The sequence below is a fragment of the Crinia signifera genome, chromosome 19, assembly GCF_055691185.1.
Source record: "Crinia signifera chromosome 19, ASM5569118v1, whole genome shotgun sequence".
Taxonomy (NCBI): domain Eukaryota; kingdom Metazoa; phylum Chordata; class Amphibia; order Anura; family Myobatrachidae; genus Crinia; species Crinia signifera.
In genome coordinates this window covers 86917460-86936653 of record NC_139226.1, presented here as the reverse complement: position 1 = coordinate 86936653, position 19194 = coordinate 86917460, and the positions used below count along the sequence as shown (strand labels likewise).

Sequence of the window (19194 nt, the reverse complement as noted above, 5' to 3'; positions counted from 1 at the left end):
ACAGTCCACGGCGAATTCTCTGATTAGCGATTCACTACTAACTTTTTCCGTCTCTGATCATCAATTCCCACTTTAATTTAGAGTTCCCCCCTGTTACCCCTAACCTCTGAATTGCTCTGTGCCTTTCATACAAATTCTAACTTACCATCGCTACTCCAGTCTCAGGGGTACATTAATACAACTTGGAGAAGTGATATCTATCGCCATAAATAACATTGGGGCAGATGTATTATCCATCGTTATGGGTTAGAAGGGTATCAGCGCACGTTATGTGCACTGATACCGCTTCTCCCCCATGTATGATAGAGCTGGGATGCGGTAATGGACAGGGGTGCTATGCTCCCCTGTCCATATCGGCGCTGCTATCAAAATGATAGCAGGCCGAATGTATGAACGGTCAGCATCGCTGACCGTTCCGCACGAAGCCTGCTTTGGCTTCGCCAGCATGATGCTGGCGAAGCCCTATCTAATCAGCAGGGACAGCGCTGTCCCTGCTGTTAGGTCTGGGCTGCGCTGGGGATCTCGCGTGAACAGAGAGATCCCGCGCGTGCCCAGTGCAGCCGGCCGGGGGACAGGAGATAGCGCATCAGTATTAACTAATGCGCTATCTCCAGAAAGAGACATCGTCGGAGGGGGGAGTTAACGCTCCCCCGCTTCGGCAGACAAGATGTTAATACATCTTGTCGATGTCCCTTCCTGCTTCGCCTCGCTATTGAGGCGAAGCAGGAAGTATTATAGCGGCGCTTATCGCGCCGCTATGATACATCTGCCCCATTACGTGCAAAGTGATAATGCTTCAGCCAATCAGCTCCTATCTGTCAATTTACATATTGGAGTTGATTGGCTGGTGCATTATCACCTTGCACATATTGGAGCAGATGTATTATAGCAGCGCATAGCGCACCGCTATAATACTTCCTGCCCCAGCCGGCTGCACTAGGCATGTGCAGGATCTTGCTACTCACGCAAGTTCCTCAGCGCAGCCCAGAACCAGCAGCAGGGACAGCACTATTGGAGCTGATTGGCTGGTGCATTATTACCTTGCACGTAATGTTCTTTATAGGGACAGTCATGCATTTACCCCATTTACCCCCTAGTCCTCTTCTCCCCATGACCCATTACCCAGTACATTGTTTCAGTAGGCTCCTTCAAGTCTTCCCTACATACAGGAAGTACACTAAATGTATTTATTTCGTTATTAACCGTTTCTTATATAGCGCAGCAACAATGCAAGTATTGTTAACTATATCGTTCAATGTGTATGCGCTATGACGTTTGTATATCGTCAGCAGTTCAAGGGAAAATTGTTAAAGATAATGTTCATGGATGTTATCATCTAATGTGCACCCAGCATATTTAGGTTCTTACGCCTTATAAATTATGTTTCCCACTTCTGATTTCTAGAGAAGAGTTTCCGAGAAGTTCAGTGTGAGAAATACAATGCCTATAACTATTCGGACAGGCACGGGAACCTCATAGAGTGGATTCCTAAATTCTCTGGTGTGTCCCCCCGGGATCGTTGCAAGCTCATGTGCCGCGCACGTGGGGGGAGCGAATTCAAAGTCTTCCAGTCCAAGGTGAGCACCCTCTCTGTTCTATGGAGTCTAACCTGCTTTATATATCAGTGTGTAATGCAGGGTACACACCAGAATGATTTGGCCTCAATTCCCCCAATTTCAACGCAATCTCGACCGATTGTATGTAAATTGGGCATGGGTTAGGCTGCAGGAATGGAAGGATAGAGGGATAGGGAAAGTATGCTTACCCAGCCTCTATCAGTATTCTGTTCAGAATGATACCACTGTCAGTCTTCTGACCACTGGCAACCAGTCCGCAGGTCATGCATACTGGGTGTGATATGGGAAAAGGGGGCTGTGCCTAAAGTAAGGTAACATGGAGGTGTGTGTATAAAGTCCCGGCACTCAGGGTTTAAAGCCTGATGAACCCTCATCCGGCACCCTCTTTACAGGGATACCCTGATAAATAGCCAACAGAGAAAGGCGGTAAAATGGTGAAATAAATACACTCCTATTTATTCAATGTTTCAGGGATGTGCGCCTCTTCGTAAGGGGACATACAAACACAAAATCCCACACCAGTGCATATAGATTTGTCTTTGGATTAGACAAAGACAGATAGATTTGACCTGCCAGGATGCACACCTGAGTGGCAATAAAAAAGTGGTGTTAGACACGCCCCTTGGGTGGAGCTTGAAACTCCTCCAAATGTGCAGCATTCATCTAGCACCTGGAAGCTCCCTGAAACTGTTTTTCAAAAGTAGGCAAGTACTGTATCTGCCCCATCTGCAGTGCACGTGGTTTTGTCCATTAAAGAATGAATTTGCTTTTGCAAACCAACCAGAATAACCCCTATATTTACCATGTAAATAATACACTGAGTTCTGTGATCCATACTGTCACTGTGATGACAGGTGACTTGCAGTATCCATATCTATTGGTATTTATATGTGTATTGACACTCTATTACATATCGCTATCAAGGGAATACTGAATTATTCACATCGGTCCCTGCCCCATTGGAGCTGCAGATGTTATCCCTGGGGCCTGTTCAGACAAGTGGTTATTGAGCATTCCTTAAGGATTTGCTCAGACACTTTTCCAGATAGAACAGTGTGAGAATCTGCATGGGGAGGTACTTCTAACCTCGTGCCTCTAGCTCCTCTTCAGATGAACTGCAGTAGGATGCAGGTCAGACTCAGAATACTGGGACAATGCCCATGCAGTAAGTAGCCAGCACCTGTACAGCACAGCACAGGTGCAATCAGCGGAGACTAAGCAATACTCTGCAATAACATCTGGAACCCATAAGCACAACACACTGTACATAAACCCATAAACTGGAACACTCTGCAGACATCGTACCGCTCATGTAAATACTCTGCTGTGTGTCAGGTCCAGGATGTTTTTTTCAATTATACAGCAATGTCCCGCTCACATCAGCCTGAATGCGTCATCTACAGGGCTAGACTCACTGTCCTACCCCCCTGGGGAGACACATTCATAATACATTAAACCATGAAAGCACATGTTTTAATGAACTGATAACCTGCATGATAGTTATTGGCTTAGTTCTCCTTTGTTCTCCCTGGAAGGTGGTGGACGGTACTCTGTGTGGGCCGGAAAGTCTGTCTGTCTGTGTGCAGGGTCAGTGCGTCAAAGCTGGGTGTGATCACATACTGCATTCCTCCAATAAACTGGACAAGTGTGGAGTGTGTGGTGGAGATGGGTCGAGCTGCAGGAAGATATCTGGATCACTCAACAAGTCTAAGTAAGGCATTTTGTGGGAAATTTACTAAGAATACAAATATTTGTATTCTTAATACGCAAATTCGTATTCCGGAGGAAAATTTACTAATCAGTCATATTTGACTGATTCGCATTTTCCGATGGTATTTTTGCCGATATGAATTCATATTTTAAATACAAGTTTGTATGTTTAAATACAAAATGCGTATTTTAAAATACGAATTTGTATCAGCTGCAGTGTTAAAAAATCAGGGAAAAAATTGAATAGGGTTCCACTGATTTTTTAAAACCAGCACCAGGCCCAAGGGACAGTCCTGGTTCCCAAAATACAGGGAACAAAATGACTAGGGGTTCCCCATATTTTAAGAACCAGCACCAGGCCCAACCAGCCAGCAGGGTAATGTCACAGCCAGGGGACACTTATTATATAAGGTCCTGCGGCCAAAACATTACCCCCTGACCGGTCAGCTTGGGCAGGGGTCCTGGGAAAGTGGGAAAATTCCCCCCCTCCAGAATTTTCCTACCCAGGTTGAAGCCTGGGGCTGTCCCCGGTGGCCATATACAAATCTGAATGTACCATGAGTACGAATTATTGTATTTTCAGGATAGTAAATCCTGAAAATACAAATACACCTTAAAAAATTGTATTTTGCGGTGCAAAATACGATTTCTTTAGACATATTTTCCTTAGTAAATATCCCCCTTAGTGTCTCCGGAGAATATTTTACATTACATTATGGGGGAAATTTACCAATATGAAAAACCTAGTTTTTCGTATTGGTATTTCCCCTACGACTGCATACGACTGTTTCAGTCGTATGCAAAGTCGTGTTCCGGAGGGGAATGTACAAAGCAGTCATATACGACTGCTTTGTAACCCACCGATGTCATAGGAATTCGTATTAACGGCCATATATACGGCCGCTAATACGAATTCGTACAGGCAGTCTGCACGGATAAGTCAGATCCGTGCAGGCTGCAAGGTGTAAAAAAAAAATAGAAAAATTAAATAAATTAAAAAAAAAACAGCGTGGGGTCCCCCCCACAGCCGTAACCAGCACCAGGCTGGGGCCGGTAATTTAAAATCAGGGAACCCAACAAATAGGGGTTCCCCGATTTTTAACAACCAGCCCCAGGCTCCTGCTCTGGGGCTGGTTCCCAAAATACGGGGGACAAAATGAGTAGGGGTCCCCCGTATTTTAAGAACCAGCCCCAGGCAAAACCAGCCAGCAGGGTAATGCCACAGCCGGCGGGAGACTTTTTATACAAGTCCCCTCGGCCAAAGCATTCAGCCCTCTGACCAGTCAGCCTGGCCAGGTGCCCTGGGGGAGTGGGGACCCCCCCAATAAAGGGGTCCACCCCCTCCAGGACTTACCTGACCAGGCTGAAGCCTGGTGCTGTCCCCGATGCCCTTGGGCGGTGGGCATCGGGCTGATTCAAGTGTAAAAAAAAGATTAAACTATTGTTTTTTACTGTGGCACTACAAGTGCCAGCAAGCCTCCCCAGCAAGCTGGGACTTGGAGAACCACAAGTCCCAGCCTGCTGGGGATTAAAGGGCCCGCTGGCACTTGTAGTTCCACAGTTAAAAAAATAGTACACAAAACACACTGACACAAATTTTAAATAAACGTTTAATACACACATCACACACACACTGATACTTACCTATCTTGATCCCGTCGGTAGGTCGCTGGTTCCGGTGTCGGCGGCTCCGGTGTCGGCGGCTCTGGGGTCGGCGTCCTGTCTGAAGAAAATCCATGGTGGACCTGTGGAAGGAAATCCTACTCACCAGGTCCTCCATGGATGGTCTTGTGTCTTCTGCTTTCTTTTCCAGGGCTTATTTCTTTATCTTCTTTCTTCTTCTTTACGCTGCCGGGCTCCCGGGACTTTCAGAGCTTCAGAGATATTTCCTCCTCGACGTCTGGACTAAAAATGAATTCTAGCCAATCAGGAGCCAGTAAAGTCGGCTCCTGATTGGCTAGAATTCATTCTTAGTCCAGACGTCGAGGAGGAAACATCTCTGAAGCTCTGAAAGTCCCGGGAGCCCGGCAGCGTAAAGAAGAAGAAAGAAGATAAAGGAATAAGCCCTGGAAAAGAAAGCAGAAGACACAAGACCATCCATGGAGGACCTGGTGAGTAGGATTTCCTTCCACAGGTCCACCATGGATTTTCTTCAGACAGGACGCCAACCCCGGAGCCGCCGACACCGGAGCCGCCGACACCGGAGCCAGCGACCTACCGACGGGATCAAGATAGGTAAGTATCAGTGTGTGTGTGATGTGTGTATTAAACTTTTATTTAAAATTTGTGTCAGTGTGTTTTGTCTACTATTTTTTTAACTGTGGAACTACAAGTGCCAGCGAGCCCTTTAATGCCCAGCAGGCTGGGACTTGTGGTTCTCAAAGTCCCAGCTTGCTGGGGAGGCTTGCTGGCACTTGTAGTGCCACAGTAAAAAACAATAGTTTAATCTTTTTTTTACACTTGAATCAGCCCGATGCCCACCGCCCAGGGGCATCGGGGACAGCACCAGGCTTCAGCCTGGTCAGGTAAGTCCTGGAGGGGGGGGACCCCTTTATTGGGGGGGTCCCCACTCCCCCAGGGCCCCTGGCCAGGCTGACTAGTCGGTAGGGATGAATGCTTTGGCCGGGGGGACTTGCATAAAAAGTCTCCCCCCGGCTGTGGCATTACCCTGCTGGCTGGTTTTGCCTGGGGCTGGTTCTTAAAATACGGGGGACCCCTACTCATTTTGTCCCCCGGTATTTTGGGAACCAGCCCCAGAGCAGGAGCCTGGGGCTGGTTGTTAAAAATCAGGGAACCCCTATTTGTCGGGTTCCCTGATTTTTAATTACCGGCTCCAGGCTCTGTCAGCCTGGTGCTGGTTTCAGCTGTGGGGGGGACCCCACGCCGTTTTTTTATTTTATTAATTTTTACACCGCAGCCTGCACGGATCTGACTGATCCGTGCAGGCTAAAACGAGAATACGACAGGAAAATGGTGTTCTATTTTTCTGCCGTATTTTCGTGGACAAAAGCAGCCTTATTTTCTATACGGCTTCTTAGCAAATCAGGAACCACCATTCTTTTGAATGGTGATTTCTGTCGTATCCTATCAATGGTGTAGACCAGGGGTGGCCAACCGGTCAGAGGTAAAGAGCCGAAAAATATCGGTAGTCAAGCTAAAGAGCCGACATCATGCGCGCGCCGAAGGCGCATGCGTCAAAAAAAGGGGCGTAGTCTATTTTGACCCCTTGGGTGGATGTGATACAAATATACCTCCAATAGTGCAGTGCCATATATACATATGCCCACAATAGTGCCAGATACATATATGCCCCCCACACGGTGCCAGAAAGCTGGTATGCCCCCACAGTGCCAAAAAGCTGCTATGCCCCCACAGTGCAAATTTCCCAGAAGCAGCACTCACTGTTGTTGCTGCTGCCGGGTGGGGAGAGGACAGTCTGGCGTCCCCCTGCAGTTCTGTGATGTCACCGAGGGGAGGAGAGCACAGCACACTGCGCGTCTCCTTCCCCCTCACTTCCCTGTGACTGGGCCGTCCACCAATCAAAGCTTGCTGGCCGGCTCCTGATTGGCTGCTGGCCTGCGAGCTCTAATTGGAAGATGGCCCAGTCACAAGGATGCACAGTAAGGGGTAGGAGAGATACGCGATGCGCACTCTCCTCCCCTCAGAAGGAGAAGGGATTCAAGTAACCGGCAGCAGGGGGGACTGGGACGGACGGTAGGCAGCAGTGGGAGCAGGAGCCACACTTTACAAGGGGGAGAGCCGCATGAGGCTCAAGAGCCACAGGTTGGCCACCACTGGTGTAGACATTCGTATTTGTAAATACAAATACGAATGTTCCATCCCTAGGACTACGAATTGTTGTATTTTGGGGATAGAAAATCCCGAAAATACAAATTCGTAAAAAAAAGGTGTATTTCTCCCTACGAATACACCTTTTTTCTACGAATCCATATTAGTAAATTTCCCCCTATGTATCTTATTTATCAATGGGTGATAAACAAATTTGAGTGATAAAACTCCTTGTGATAAATGATGATCCAGCCAATCAGCTACCAAGTGCCATGTGTTCACCTCCTGGTAGGTGTTTGCAAAATGACAGTTGGGAGCTGATTGTCTGGAGCACCATTTATCATACACAATGGGCCTTATTCTGGTTCATAAGACCCTTGTGAATGACCCAAACCGTGCCTTGCGAATTGTTAGCCTGCACCACCCATTTGCACACCGAATTCGTTTGCAAGGCTTGCGATCAGATGTTTTACATGAACATCCATTTGCATGCCAGTGGGAACCTCCCCCATTTTTCGATGGTCGCCAAGCATCGAATGTTGGCGAAGGCGCATGCATATGTAAGGGTGGCCCAGACCACCCCTACATATGAGTGAAGAAATGTAGGGAATTGGGCGGGCAGCTAACATCTGGCTATGTCAGCTGTCCACCCTCTGCACGTGTGTCATGACAGTATTAGCATGTGTACGCCCAGCATTTTAGTGGGAACGCCCAGATTGAACAGATATGGTAATGCCCCAGCACCCCACGACCCCTCTCCACCCCCTGCTCGCAAGGCTGGGAGTGTGAATTTGGGGACCAGACGTCTCGCCGAGTTTGCACACACCCAATATATACAAATGCATACGCAAAACATCAGTACCCCTTCCGAATTTGCGTCCGAGCGAATGAACCAGAATAAGGCCCAATTAGATTTATCACTCAAAAAAGAGTAAATTTACTAAGATGGTAGTTCTATGGAAGAAGAGATGTTGCCTACAGCAACCAATTAAATTCTATCTATTATCTTCTAGAAGGTGCTAAATAAATAAGAGTAGAATCTGATTGGTTGCTGTGGGAAACATCCCATCTTCAATAGAACTCCCATCTTCGTAAAATTACCTCAACGAGTTTTATCACTTATATTGGTCCATCAGCCCTCCAGTGCTCCTCAAGAAGCTAAATCTAAATCTATCTTTCATTGAAATCCATTAATTATTGCTACATGTCTACAAACAGGTACGGATACACCGATATCGTCACCATCCCAGCTGGAGCCACCAACATAGATGTAAAGCAACGCAGTCATCGTGGTATCATATATGATGGGATCTACCTAGCAATCAAAAGAGCAGATGGAAGCTACCTTCTAAACGGGGATTTTTTTATTTCTTCCATTGAGCAGGATGTCCATCTAAGAGGAACAATATTGATATACAGTGGCTCCAACACCACACTGGAGAGAATCCAGAGCTTCCACTCCCTACCAGAACCATTGACTATACAGCTCCTCCGTGTCGTTGCAGAGTCTGTCCCACCCAAAATTAAATTTACATTCTTCATCCCTAAGAGTTTGCCATATGGTCGACCAAAAACCAAAGATAAAGTCTCCCATAATTTGCTCAGACCATTATTAATGTCTCAGTGGTTTTTGGGAGACTGGTCTCAGTGTTCTAAGAGTTGTGGTTCTGGCTGGAAAAGGAGGACAGTAGAGTGCCGAGATATGGAAGGAAGACCATCAGACCTTTGCCCACAAGAGCTGAGACCTGAGGACATTCGTGCGTGTGGGGACTTGCCCTGCCCAATGTGGAGAGTAGGCAGCTGGTTGCATTGTTCTCAAACTTGTGGAGAAGGAATAAGGACACAGAGGGTCTTGTGTGTGGACTACACTGGCAAAGAGACAGAAGAGGACAAATGTGACCCAAGAAAACGTCCCGAAGGGATTGCAGTTCCTTGTATGCTGGAGGAGTGCTAATGACATTGCGGCACATATATAGCCCAGAGGCAGCTATAAACGTTAGCCCCATTGCTGCTGCTGTTGGACCTGGATATTTCTTCTGTTGGGCCTTAGACCATTTGCTTTCATAGAATATATGCATATTCCAAAGGATCACATATCACGTCCAGCGTTATGCATGGTTACACTATTGAGTACTGCAGTCAACTGGTCCACAAAGATAGCTCACATTTTGGACAGTACCGGTTCCATCAGCAGCAGCAGGAGCAATATGTGCAGTATGTGACAGGAGCGGGAGATGGCCCTGCTCTACTAAAGACTAACTGCACAACGGAGACACAAATGATGTGTCAGAAACAGGCTAGAATCTACCTCACTAGAGTATACCTAACCTTGTGTTATCAGCCCTATGTCCAATGTCTTCTCACAGAAACCTAACCATGTTCATCAACCCCATGTCCAATGTCTTCTTACAGGAACCGAATGTTGTGCATCAACCTTATGCCCCATGTCTTCTCACAGAAACCGAACTACGTGCATCAACCCCATGCCCAATGTCTTCTCACAGGAGCAGAACCATGTGCATCAACCCCATGCCCAAGGTCTTCTCAAAGGAAATTAACCATGTGCGTCAACCCCATGCCCAATGTCTTCTCACAGGAACCTAATCTTGTGCATCAACCCCATGTCCAATGTCTTTTCGCAGGAACCTAATCTTGTGCATCAACCCCATGCCCAATGCCTTCTCACAGAAACCTTATCTTTACCACTTTCACATCGCTATGACAGGTCAGACCTGGCTCCAAACCTGGCCCGGCACTTTCACATTAAACCTGGGTCACCCATTATACACACTTATAACCCTTTATAACCCTGGGCTGAATTGCTGAACTGGTCAACCTGGGTTATAAAGTTTGCTGCTTTCATGCCGCACCTCGACCTGGATCAAAACGTCAACAACCCAGGTTTGAAATGCGATGAGAAAGTGCTACTATGTCCAATGTCTTCCCACAGGAATCTAACCTTGTGTATGAGCTCCACGTCCAATTCCTTCTCAAAGAAACCTAACCTTGGGCCTTATTCTTGCCTGATTGCATGGCTGCGAATTTTCAGACAGGGTTATTATAATAGACTGCACATGCGTACAGCCCTTAGTACACATGGAGTGCATGTGACATCAGCTCTGGCCCTGATCAGCCTGATTTTATTGCGGCCATCGAGTAAGTCCTGGGCTACGCACAGACTGCACTCACAGCGGCTTGTGAATGGATTTGCAGGCGAATCCCTGATTCAGTTACTTTTCATAAACCGTGATAAGCCATGCGCAGGCTTGCAAAGGGCAGGATTTTACTCTGGCAGGGCGGTGTATACCTGATCGCAAGGGCGTAACTACCATAGGTGCAAGGGGTGCAGCTGCTATTTTGCCCAGAGCTGAAGGGAGCCTATCTTTACTGGCTAAGTAATATGTTTTATCAGTCGTTAAATAAGGGGCCCTTACAAACTTTTGCTATGGAGCCTACGAATATCTAGTTACGCCCCTGCCTGATCGCTGGGCTCCAAAAATTAGCAGGCCCCCTCTTGTATCAGCTACAGGTCTAATGGCTTTTCATGGAAAACCGAATTATCTATTTTTTTTTTTTTTTTTTTCATTTGGACTTTGTTGCAAGTAGGTCATACTTTGTGTTACAGGATGTTGCAACCATGTTGCATAATTCTTTCAGTGTTCTTTCCCTCGGGCCAGTACAATGTGAGAAGAATGTGTTTGTAAACCTGGTTTCATCACACACTGAACCTATATTTGTTTATCTTGTACTAGATAGACATCATTGGAGATATCTGACTTATCATCCAGGAAAGTGATGATATGATGTGAACAAGATGTACAGTAGATGTTTCTTATTAATCTCACTTGTTGGGAGAGCATTTACCGGCTCAGTTACATTACCTCAGTGCCAATAAGCTACTACGGAACGATGACCCAAATGTCACCACCCATAGGTCCTATTACTATGTTACAATGTCTGCCAAGGCTCCATACTTTTAAGATATTTTGTAACTAAGGTCTAGGTCCATTCATGAAGCAGTGAGACAGTGGAGAAGTAACCAATCAGCTTTGAAGTAACATTTATCAAGTGCATTCTATAAAATTATATGTAGCAGCTGATTGGTTGCCATAAGAAACTTCTCCACTGACTCTATTCTCTGCTATTTTCACTGCTTCATGAATATACCCCCTTAGACAGAGTACCCTAGATTGTTTCAGATACATTATTGTACAGTATATAAACCAGGCATGTCCAACCTGTGGTCCTCCAGCTGTTGTAAAACTACACATCCCAGCATGCCTTCCCATAGTTTTAGCATTCCCTAATAGCAAAACTGTGGCAAGGCATGACGGGACTTGTAGTTTCAAAACAGCTTGAGGGCCATTGTTTGGACATGGTATAAAGAATAGAGACTGGGATTGGCTCAGGAGTGGGGGAAATGGGTGGGCGGTGAAGTGGGCGCAGAAAGTAAAAGATCTGGTTTTGTTACTTGGATCACTTGTCCTGGCTCCAGAACACTGTAAATAATAAGGATCTGTATTCAGATATCTGATGAACCCTTGTATAGCCTGCGGGGAGAAATGGGTGGAGGAGATTCAGGTATCTGTTAGCCAAGCTTAGGAAAAATTGAAGTTTCCTTTAGTGTTCTGAAAGAGGAAACTGCAAACTCTTCCCCCATCATTACATTTCCTAAGACTTCTGTACACGCTTCACCTGGGATGACTACTGGTGACGGTGGCAAAGTGCAAGAGAGGAGCGAGTACAACTGCGTAGTGGTTATTTCCATCCATCTCTGTGGAGAAGTCTCATTCTTAAATTTTTTTTTTTTTTTTTTACAAAAGCTGTATCTCCAGTTCATTTGAGAAATGGAAAACTCCAGAAAGTAACAATGGGCCATTTGCAACTGTAAGTCCTCAGGTTGCGACTGTCCAAGTTTGAGGGCCTAGATGTTTATGCAAATAATATGCATATATTAAACAAGAAAGACTTAAGGTGGAAATACACACGCAGATTTATCTGCAGATCTGTCTGGTTGGAACAAAAACATGGTTATGGATGAGAGCAAATGACAGTTGACCATTTGCTTGGAAATGCTGGAAAACTGACAAACTGTCACTCATCCATAACCCGGAAGTCCGGCACCGCATCGCAAGGGACAGCTCTTTTTGCAAGAGCTGTCCCTTGCGTTAATGACCGCATATGTTAGAGAATATGCGGTCATTAAGAATGCGAAGCCTGGCGATACAGGGCTGCGGATGTTAGAACATCGCACCCTTTATCACCCTTGCATTCATCTCTTGTTAAGGCTTAATACATATGCCATTGCCTGTGAAATGTAAGACAAGAGCTGTGTGTCTGGTGGTTTATCTCTCTCAATTGTATCACTTTTGAAGCTTAGTACATCTGGCCCCAAATCTGTCACCGTTTCTCTTTCTCTAAGCTTCGATAAATTCCCCATTAAGGGGTACATTTACTAAGTTGGGAGTTCTATAGAAGATGGAATGTTGCCCATAGCAACCCATCAGTGATATAACAGTGTGAACTGCAGATATCTTATTCCATGGCCATCAATGAGCTCAGGCCAGTAGAGGACTAATAAGTTACAATATCGGATGGAATTCCCCAATACTTATATTAAATACCTGGAGAAAATGTGGCATGTGTGACACTGCTGTCACTTTGTAGCCAAGAACAAGCTACTGTTCTCTGTGATCAGCACATTTACGGTAAAAGTAGATGACTAGAGTCATCTTCCATGTGATTACTAATAAGTTGTTGGGGACAGGAAAGTGGATGAGCAGAGTCATCTTCCCCGTGATCATAGCTTTATCCCAGCTGTCTGTATTTGAATGTTACCAGTAGCCGTCTCCCACACAGACTGTTATATTTTGGGTCTATCTGAGCCTTTGGGGGCACATTCGCTGGGAACTCTTATTGTCTGATGATGTGTGGGCAGATATCTGAGTTTCGGCATCTGGACTCTCCCCCCCAGTACCTCACATCCAAGGCTGCTGTTGTGAATTTACTGGGAACACTAAAATAGATTTGTTTTGCAATCATCTTGATCCCCTACTTGCCAAATATGTCTTACAGTTACAGTCTGACACATGTCCTGTTGCGCTCCAGGACAAATCCATACATCACAAAGAATAACTACTTATTTACAGAAGGGGACTAGGTGTTCTAGCAAAACCCCAGTCATTTCAATGTCCCAAAGCTTAAAACCCTTTTGTGTTAAATATTGTAACAAGGGTCAATGTTGTTGCCATAGTAACAATTCACAAACAATGGACTCATGGAGTTACTGGTAAGGAAGTAATAGTGAGGCTCCGGTGTATAAGCAGCCCCATAAATATGATTAATACCAATACTCTACTATAATAGCTGTGCTGGCTGTTTCCCAATCAGTTATTCCTAGTGCAATGGTTAATCTGAGATAAACGTTCCTCTGGGTGGAGTGCTTATGCAGTTTCTGACAGACAACAGCTGGAAAACATGTGGGCTATATGAGTACATTTCCAAAAAGGCTTCCAAGTGTGGGAAACTCTGTATCGAGACCTGGTCTGAGAGGAGTAACGGACATAGCAGGTGGTCATCCAAGTGCATTATCTTCTTCAATGCTGCAGAGGTCTAGCTCTTCTCCCTCCAAACTAACAATATTCAGGACAATCTGAGATCCTGCTTCTTTAACATTCTTTAACATTCCCTAAACTTTGGGATCAGCCCCAGTGGTGATAATCCCAAAGACATTGGAGGCAGTGGCCGCTAGGCTCTAGCTGTCAAATGGGCCCCAAGAAAGGGGACTGTTGAACTAGGACAGATCACTCTCCACTCATTTCATAGAGATTTGCTACTGTCACTGCTGACTCAAATCTCCTTTGCAGCCCCCAGAAGCTGAAGATTCTCGGAATGAGGCAGATGTACTAAGCCTGGTGATGAGATAAAATGGGAGGTGATAACGCACTAGCCAATCAACTCATAACTGTCATTTTTCAAACATAGATGATTGGCTGGCACATTATCATCTACTTTATTTCTACTTATTGCCACTTTATCTCTTCACAAGGATACATCTGCCCCAATGTGAGATAACAGATCTGTGTCTTAAAGAAAGGAGAGCAGAAGTTGTTTTAAGGAATTGCACTAATTATTACAAGAAGACTTTGGGGGGGGGGGGTGTTATCACGTCTTGGAGAAAGATTAAATTGTGAAAGATATTGTACCAATCTGCCCCTAACTGTCATTTTTCAAACACAGCTTGTAAAATGTACGGAAGAAGCTAATTGGCTGGCACTTTATCTCTCACAGTTTTATTATTGTATTAAGAAAAAATCCTCAAGGTTTTATTAATTATTGCAGCCAGCAACTAAATAAATATTCCTTATCGCCACAATAAGGAATTTTTATTCTCCCTGGTATGAACGTATGCCATTGGTCAGTGCATCAGCTTAAATCCCTGATTGGTCAGTGTAGAAACTGTATATGAACTCAGCTCTCTCTGACAATTAAAACATATGATGATCCCATTTGGAGTATTGTGACTTAAGGAGCCCATAGACGCTCCATTTTAGCCGGCTCCGTTTTGTACTATGCGATGCGCGCTCCCGCACATCACATAGTACGGTACAGAAAGTATGTGCTGCACATACTTTTTGTACTAGGTACACATCGTATCGGATCGCAGTGCATGCACAAGGCATGCAATCTGATACGAGGGGTACTTTAAAAGAACAAAACGGACCGGCAAAACGGACCGTGTATGGGGGGCTTTATAATCATTTACTGTGGGAGCATCAGTATAATCACAATGAACAGGACGAGGCAAACATCACTTGCTGCTTACCTACCAAGGGTTAACTTTCTAGTTGTGAGCCTATTAACCAATCAGTATATTTTGGGATTTTGGTAGATAGACCCAGAGGAAACCTACGCAGTCACAGGAGAATATACAAACTCCACACAGTTACAGCCAAAAGTGGGAGTTGAACTGCTGTGAGGCAATAATGCTAACCGTTACAATATCCCACTAGTATCAGTGACTGTCCGATAGGTTTCACAGAGATAAAATAGGAGCCTAGAATGTATTTATACTGCTATATCTGTCGATATGGATGTGAGGCTGTGACAAATAACGCAATTTATAAAGTAAAGCTTTTTAAATGAGAACAAACATGTAAAAATTTGAAATAAAACTTTCTAATTTTGTAGTAAAGTGTCTTTTTTTCCCTGTGTGACATTACTGTGACTCTTAAGGTGCATACACACGGAAAGATTTAGCAAACAATCCAATCTCGTCAACAACTTCCTCAGAACTCCTGGACAAATGATTTGGCGTCAAATAGGGAACGATTGTACAAATCATTGTGCATACACATGAAATAATTGGTACACATCGCTAAAGATTGGTCTATGATCTTTCTACATGCAGGAAAGATTATAGACCTCTACCAACTCCTGGCGGGTACGTGTATCGGCATCGATAGGATTCATACACACGGAACGATTTCAGCGATTGGTCGTTTCAATCGATCGGGAACGCCCAGATCTTTTGCCAAATCTATCCGTGTGTACGCTCCTTTACAGGCCACCATCACTTGGACACTATGGGACTTATTCTAGTTCACTCTTTCTGACAAAATCCTTCTTAGATGGATACAACCATGTGCACTGCAGGTGGGGCAGTTGTTACTTGTGCAGAGAGAATTAGATTTGGGTGGGGTTTTACTTCAAAGTGAGATCTATATTGCTGTGTAAAAATAAAGCAGCCAGTATTTACCCTGCACAGAAACAAAGTAGCTCACCCAAATCTAATTTTCTATGCACAATTTACATCTGCCCCCCTGCAGTGCACATGGTTTTGTCCATCTAAGAAGGATTTTGTCAGAAAGAGTGAACTAGAATAAGGCCCTATGTTCTCTAATAAGAACACATCATTCATGTTTCACACATGTAATAAGATGATCGCGATTCCCCGCGGGGGTGGGGGGTTGCTATGTTTGTAGTTACGCCACTGATCAAAGGAGATAGATAGCACTGTGTTTCAGTAAACACCAGGCAGCTGGTGTGTGGTGTAATTTGTAATGGGCATTACGGTGTGTGGCATTATATGTAATGGACATTACAGTGTGTGACTATGGCCATTATCCTCTTTCACTCACAGAGGCAAATTCCTTCTCAAATGGACAAAACCATGTGCATTGTAGGGGGAGGGGGTAGATGTAACATGAGCAGAGAGGATTACATGTAAGGTAATCCGCGTGCGCTTGCCACACTTTATAAAATCAACTCCTCACCGACGTGGATAGTGGGGGTATGAAAAGGTCGGGAGGACGCGTAACGCTGAGCTCGCGGCCGCTCGCCACGCTTTGGGCTGCCGTGGATAGTGGGGGTGTTTCAGTAACACATTCACACCTGCCATATCATACATCTGAGACAGTAATGATGATACGTGTTAACTTGTAACTGGATTCTAGATAATAATAAGAATTAAAGCAACTTAACACTGCCAGCCCTGGGAGGGGTGCAGGAACGTCCCAAAAAAACGGGATGTTCCCGCGATAAGCGGGACAGTTGGGAGGTATGATTATGAAGGAAGTCCAGAAAAAGAGTATTGTGTCCCTGCTGGGGTAGGTCATGTTGGGAGGTATGTATTGGGGTCCAAGCTATGCAGAATTGTCCACAAAAATGTTAATAGTCTCAAACTGAAATAAACCCTAACCCTGTACTTTACAGCTATAAATTCTGCAAAGGAATTGTAATCTCAAACAGTACAAGACAATCAGAGTTGGGAAGCAAGCGAGGCCGAGGTCAATCAGAAACAGTCTTGTTGTTGGACTCACCTGTCTTTTATCAACATTTTCTTTCCCGCGTCCTGCCAGGAACAGAATAAACTCAAAGACTGTATTCAATTAGAGGTGTTTTTCTCAACTGCAATCCACAGGGACCACTGTTAATGCACATTGAAAGGATAACTCAGTATAGGTACAGTTGGCTTCATATTTTTTATGTTTGTATGGCTTTAATCTAATGGGATGGAGAAACAGTGGGGGGTTGCTCGAATGGAAGTAGCGTACCATAATGTGATCCCTGGGGCAATAGGAAATGTTTTCCCTGAGAAACAGAGATAACAGGAGTGGCACTTATCGGTTTGATATTTAAGACATATTTTAATATTTAAGAAAAATGTGCACATTGGTATTAGTAATCCTTCTCATATAAGGTCTGACTCTGAGATCGGAGCAAATACATATTTTTGCATGCAGGGTAAATACTGGCTGCATTTGCATGAAGCTCACAAATCGTGTGAAACCTTATTTGTACACTGCAGTTTACATTTACACTGACTATCTGGATAAAAGTATTCGAATGCCTGACCATTAAACCAACAGGGACTGTAATAACATTGTATTCAAATACATATACTTTATTATGGGATTGGACTCCCTTTTGCAGCTGTATCAGCTTCCACTCTTCTTGGAAGGCTTACACAAGATTTGGGAATCTGTGCCCATTCATTCTGTAGGGCATTTATGAGGTCAGGCACTGATGTTGGTCTGGCTCGCAATATCCATTTCAGTTCATCCAAAAGGTGCTCGATGGGGTTGAGACCGGGCCCATTCTTCTACCCCGAACTCATCAAACCATTTCTTTATAGTCCCCGTTTTGTGCACTGGAGCACAGTCAAGTTGGAAGCATAGCAATATTCATAAAGTCTTGGTATGCTGAATCATTAAGATTGCCCTTCACTGGAGATAAGGGGGCCTAGCCAAACCTGTGCCGTCTTTCCCATTGAGCTTAATGGACAGTTGCCCAGGGGCCCAAGGATTCTAGGGGCCCACCCCAATGGGGAAGACGGCACTGCCCCGGGGAACTGCTGTGGCGGGCAGCAGCAGCAAGCTTGTAGTGTTGCGCTATTTGCAGGGGCGGCGCGTTCTCCAACACTGACATCATATATGGGCACTGAGCTGTCAATCACTGGCGTCTCCCGGCGTGACTGTATGGGCAGTCAGCAGATCACCCCCTAGACAGAGCACGCATAATGTGCTGATATATATTTAGCTATATCGGGCATCAGCTGTGTTGCATGTATGACAACATTCACAGACATATTGATGGTACACACTGGCCGATGGCGCATCGATTCTGTATATTAGTCATTCAATCGAATGGCCTATATATCGGTTAGTGTGCATGCACCTTAAAGCTGGGTACACACTATACTATACAATTATCTGTCAGACCAAATCTGGTAATGTATGAGAGAACATGGCAATTAATCCAGGAAAAAAGGATAAAAATGGTTGTTCAAACTAATTGGTTAAATACATTTGAAGTTCTCCAGAGCATTCTTATCAGTACTGTGTCCCCTGCACCCTCTACCTGTCAACCTCTGCCTCTCCCTGTCACCCACTGCAGTGCTGCATATTGCGAATTTGGGATGGGGTGGAGGAGGAGGCACCAAATTATATTTTTGCACCTGGGCTCATCAGCCACAAGTTCTGCATCCCTGCCGGCATCCCTACCACCGATCCTCCATATATTCTGGAAGAGGAGACTGGTGAATAATGATATGTTATATTTAACTACAATTCTATTTTTATCTGTCCCATGCTAGTTACTGTTACAAGCAATATATGCCGAGACCACAGAATATAACCTTAGTACAAGATGCAATGTGAGTTGGCTGCTGTAGGGCTGTGTGCAAATTCTCAGGTGAAATGCGAAGAGCACTTTACATACCACAGTAATGGAACACATGAACGTTGCATACGGCTGGGATCACTGAAGTCATCAAATGCAGTTCTAGATCTTGGCACAATGTCCTGTGTATTATTTATACAGCCAACAGGTAAAGCTCCGGGAACAAGTGCACACTGGCACACACACGTGTGTGTGCCAAGCCGATTAATACACCCACATACATAGCTAGACTATATGAGGAAATGACTGTACGGTTAATGATACACACACGAGCCTGACATGTAATAACACCAGTCCTCCGCCTTACAACATGCTAGCTGTAACCCTGACCTTCCCCAGCCCCGACCTATCACACCGCACTGTATAGGCAGGCTGAAAATCTCTGACTGTCACGCTGCACAGAGCCGCAGGCCAGGCATCAGGAAAAGCCGGGCAG

At 45.1% G+C, this 19194-nt stretch overlaps 1 protein-coding gene and 1 long non-coding RNA gene across 5 annotated transcripts in view; one reads left to right on the top strand and one right to left on the bottom strand.

The window, feature by feature from the left end:
* ADAMTS8 (ADAM metallopeptidase with thrombospondin type 1 motif 8) overlaps nt 1–15223 on the top strand; it is a 54820-nt gene extending 39597 nt beyond the window's left edge. The window contains exons 7-9 of the mRNA XM_083162880.1: nt 1405–1577; nt 3113–3288; nt 8295–15223. Of these exons, the coding sequence (XP_083019006.1) occupies nt 1405–1577; nt 3113–3288; nt 8295–9030 (1085 nt within the window). The 3' untranslated portion in view covers nt 9031–15223. The remainder of the gene's footprint in view (nt 1–1404; nt 1578–3112; nt 3289–8294) is intronic.
* The window catches only part of LOC146042709 (uncharacterized), a 175056-nt gene that overhangs the window by 136376 nt on the left and 19486 nt on the right, over nt 1–19194 (bottom strand). For all 4 annotated transcript variants that reach the window (XR_014463986.1, XR_014463983.1, XR_014463985.1 and 1 more), the window contains exon 5: nt 16898–17004. This is a non-coding gene — a long non-coding RNA (uncharacterized LOC146042709). The remainder of the gene's footprint in view (nt 1–16897; nt 17005–19194) is intronic.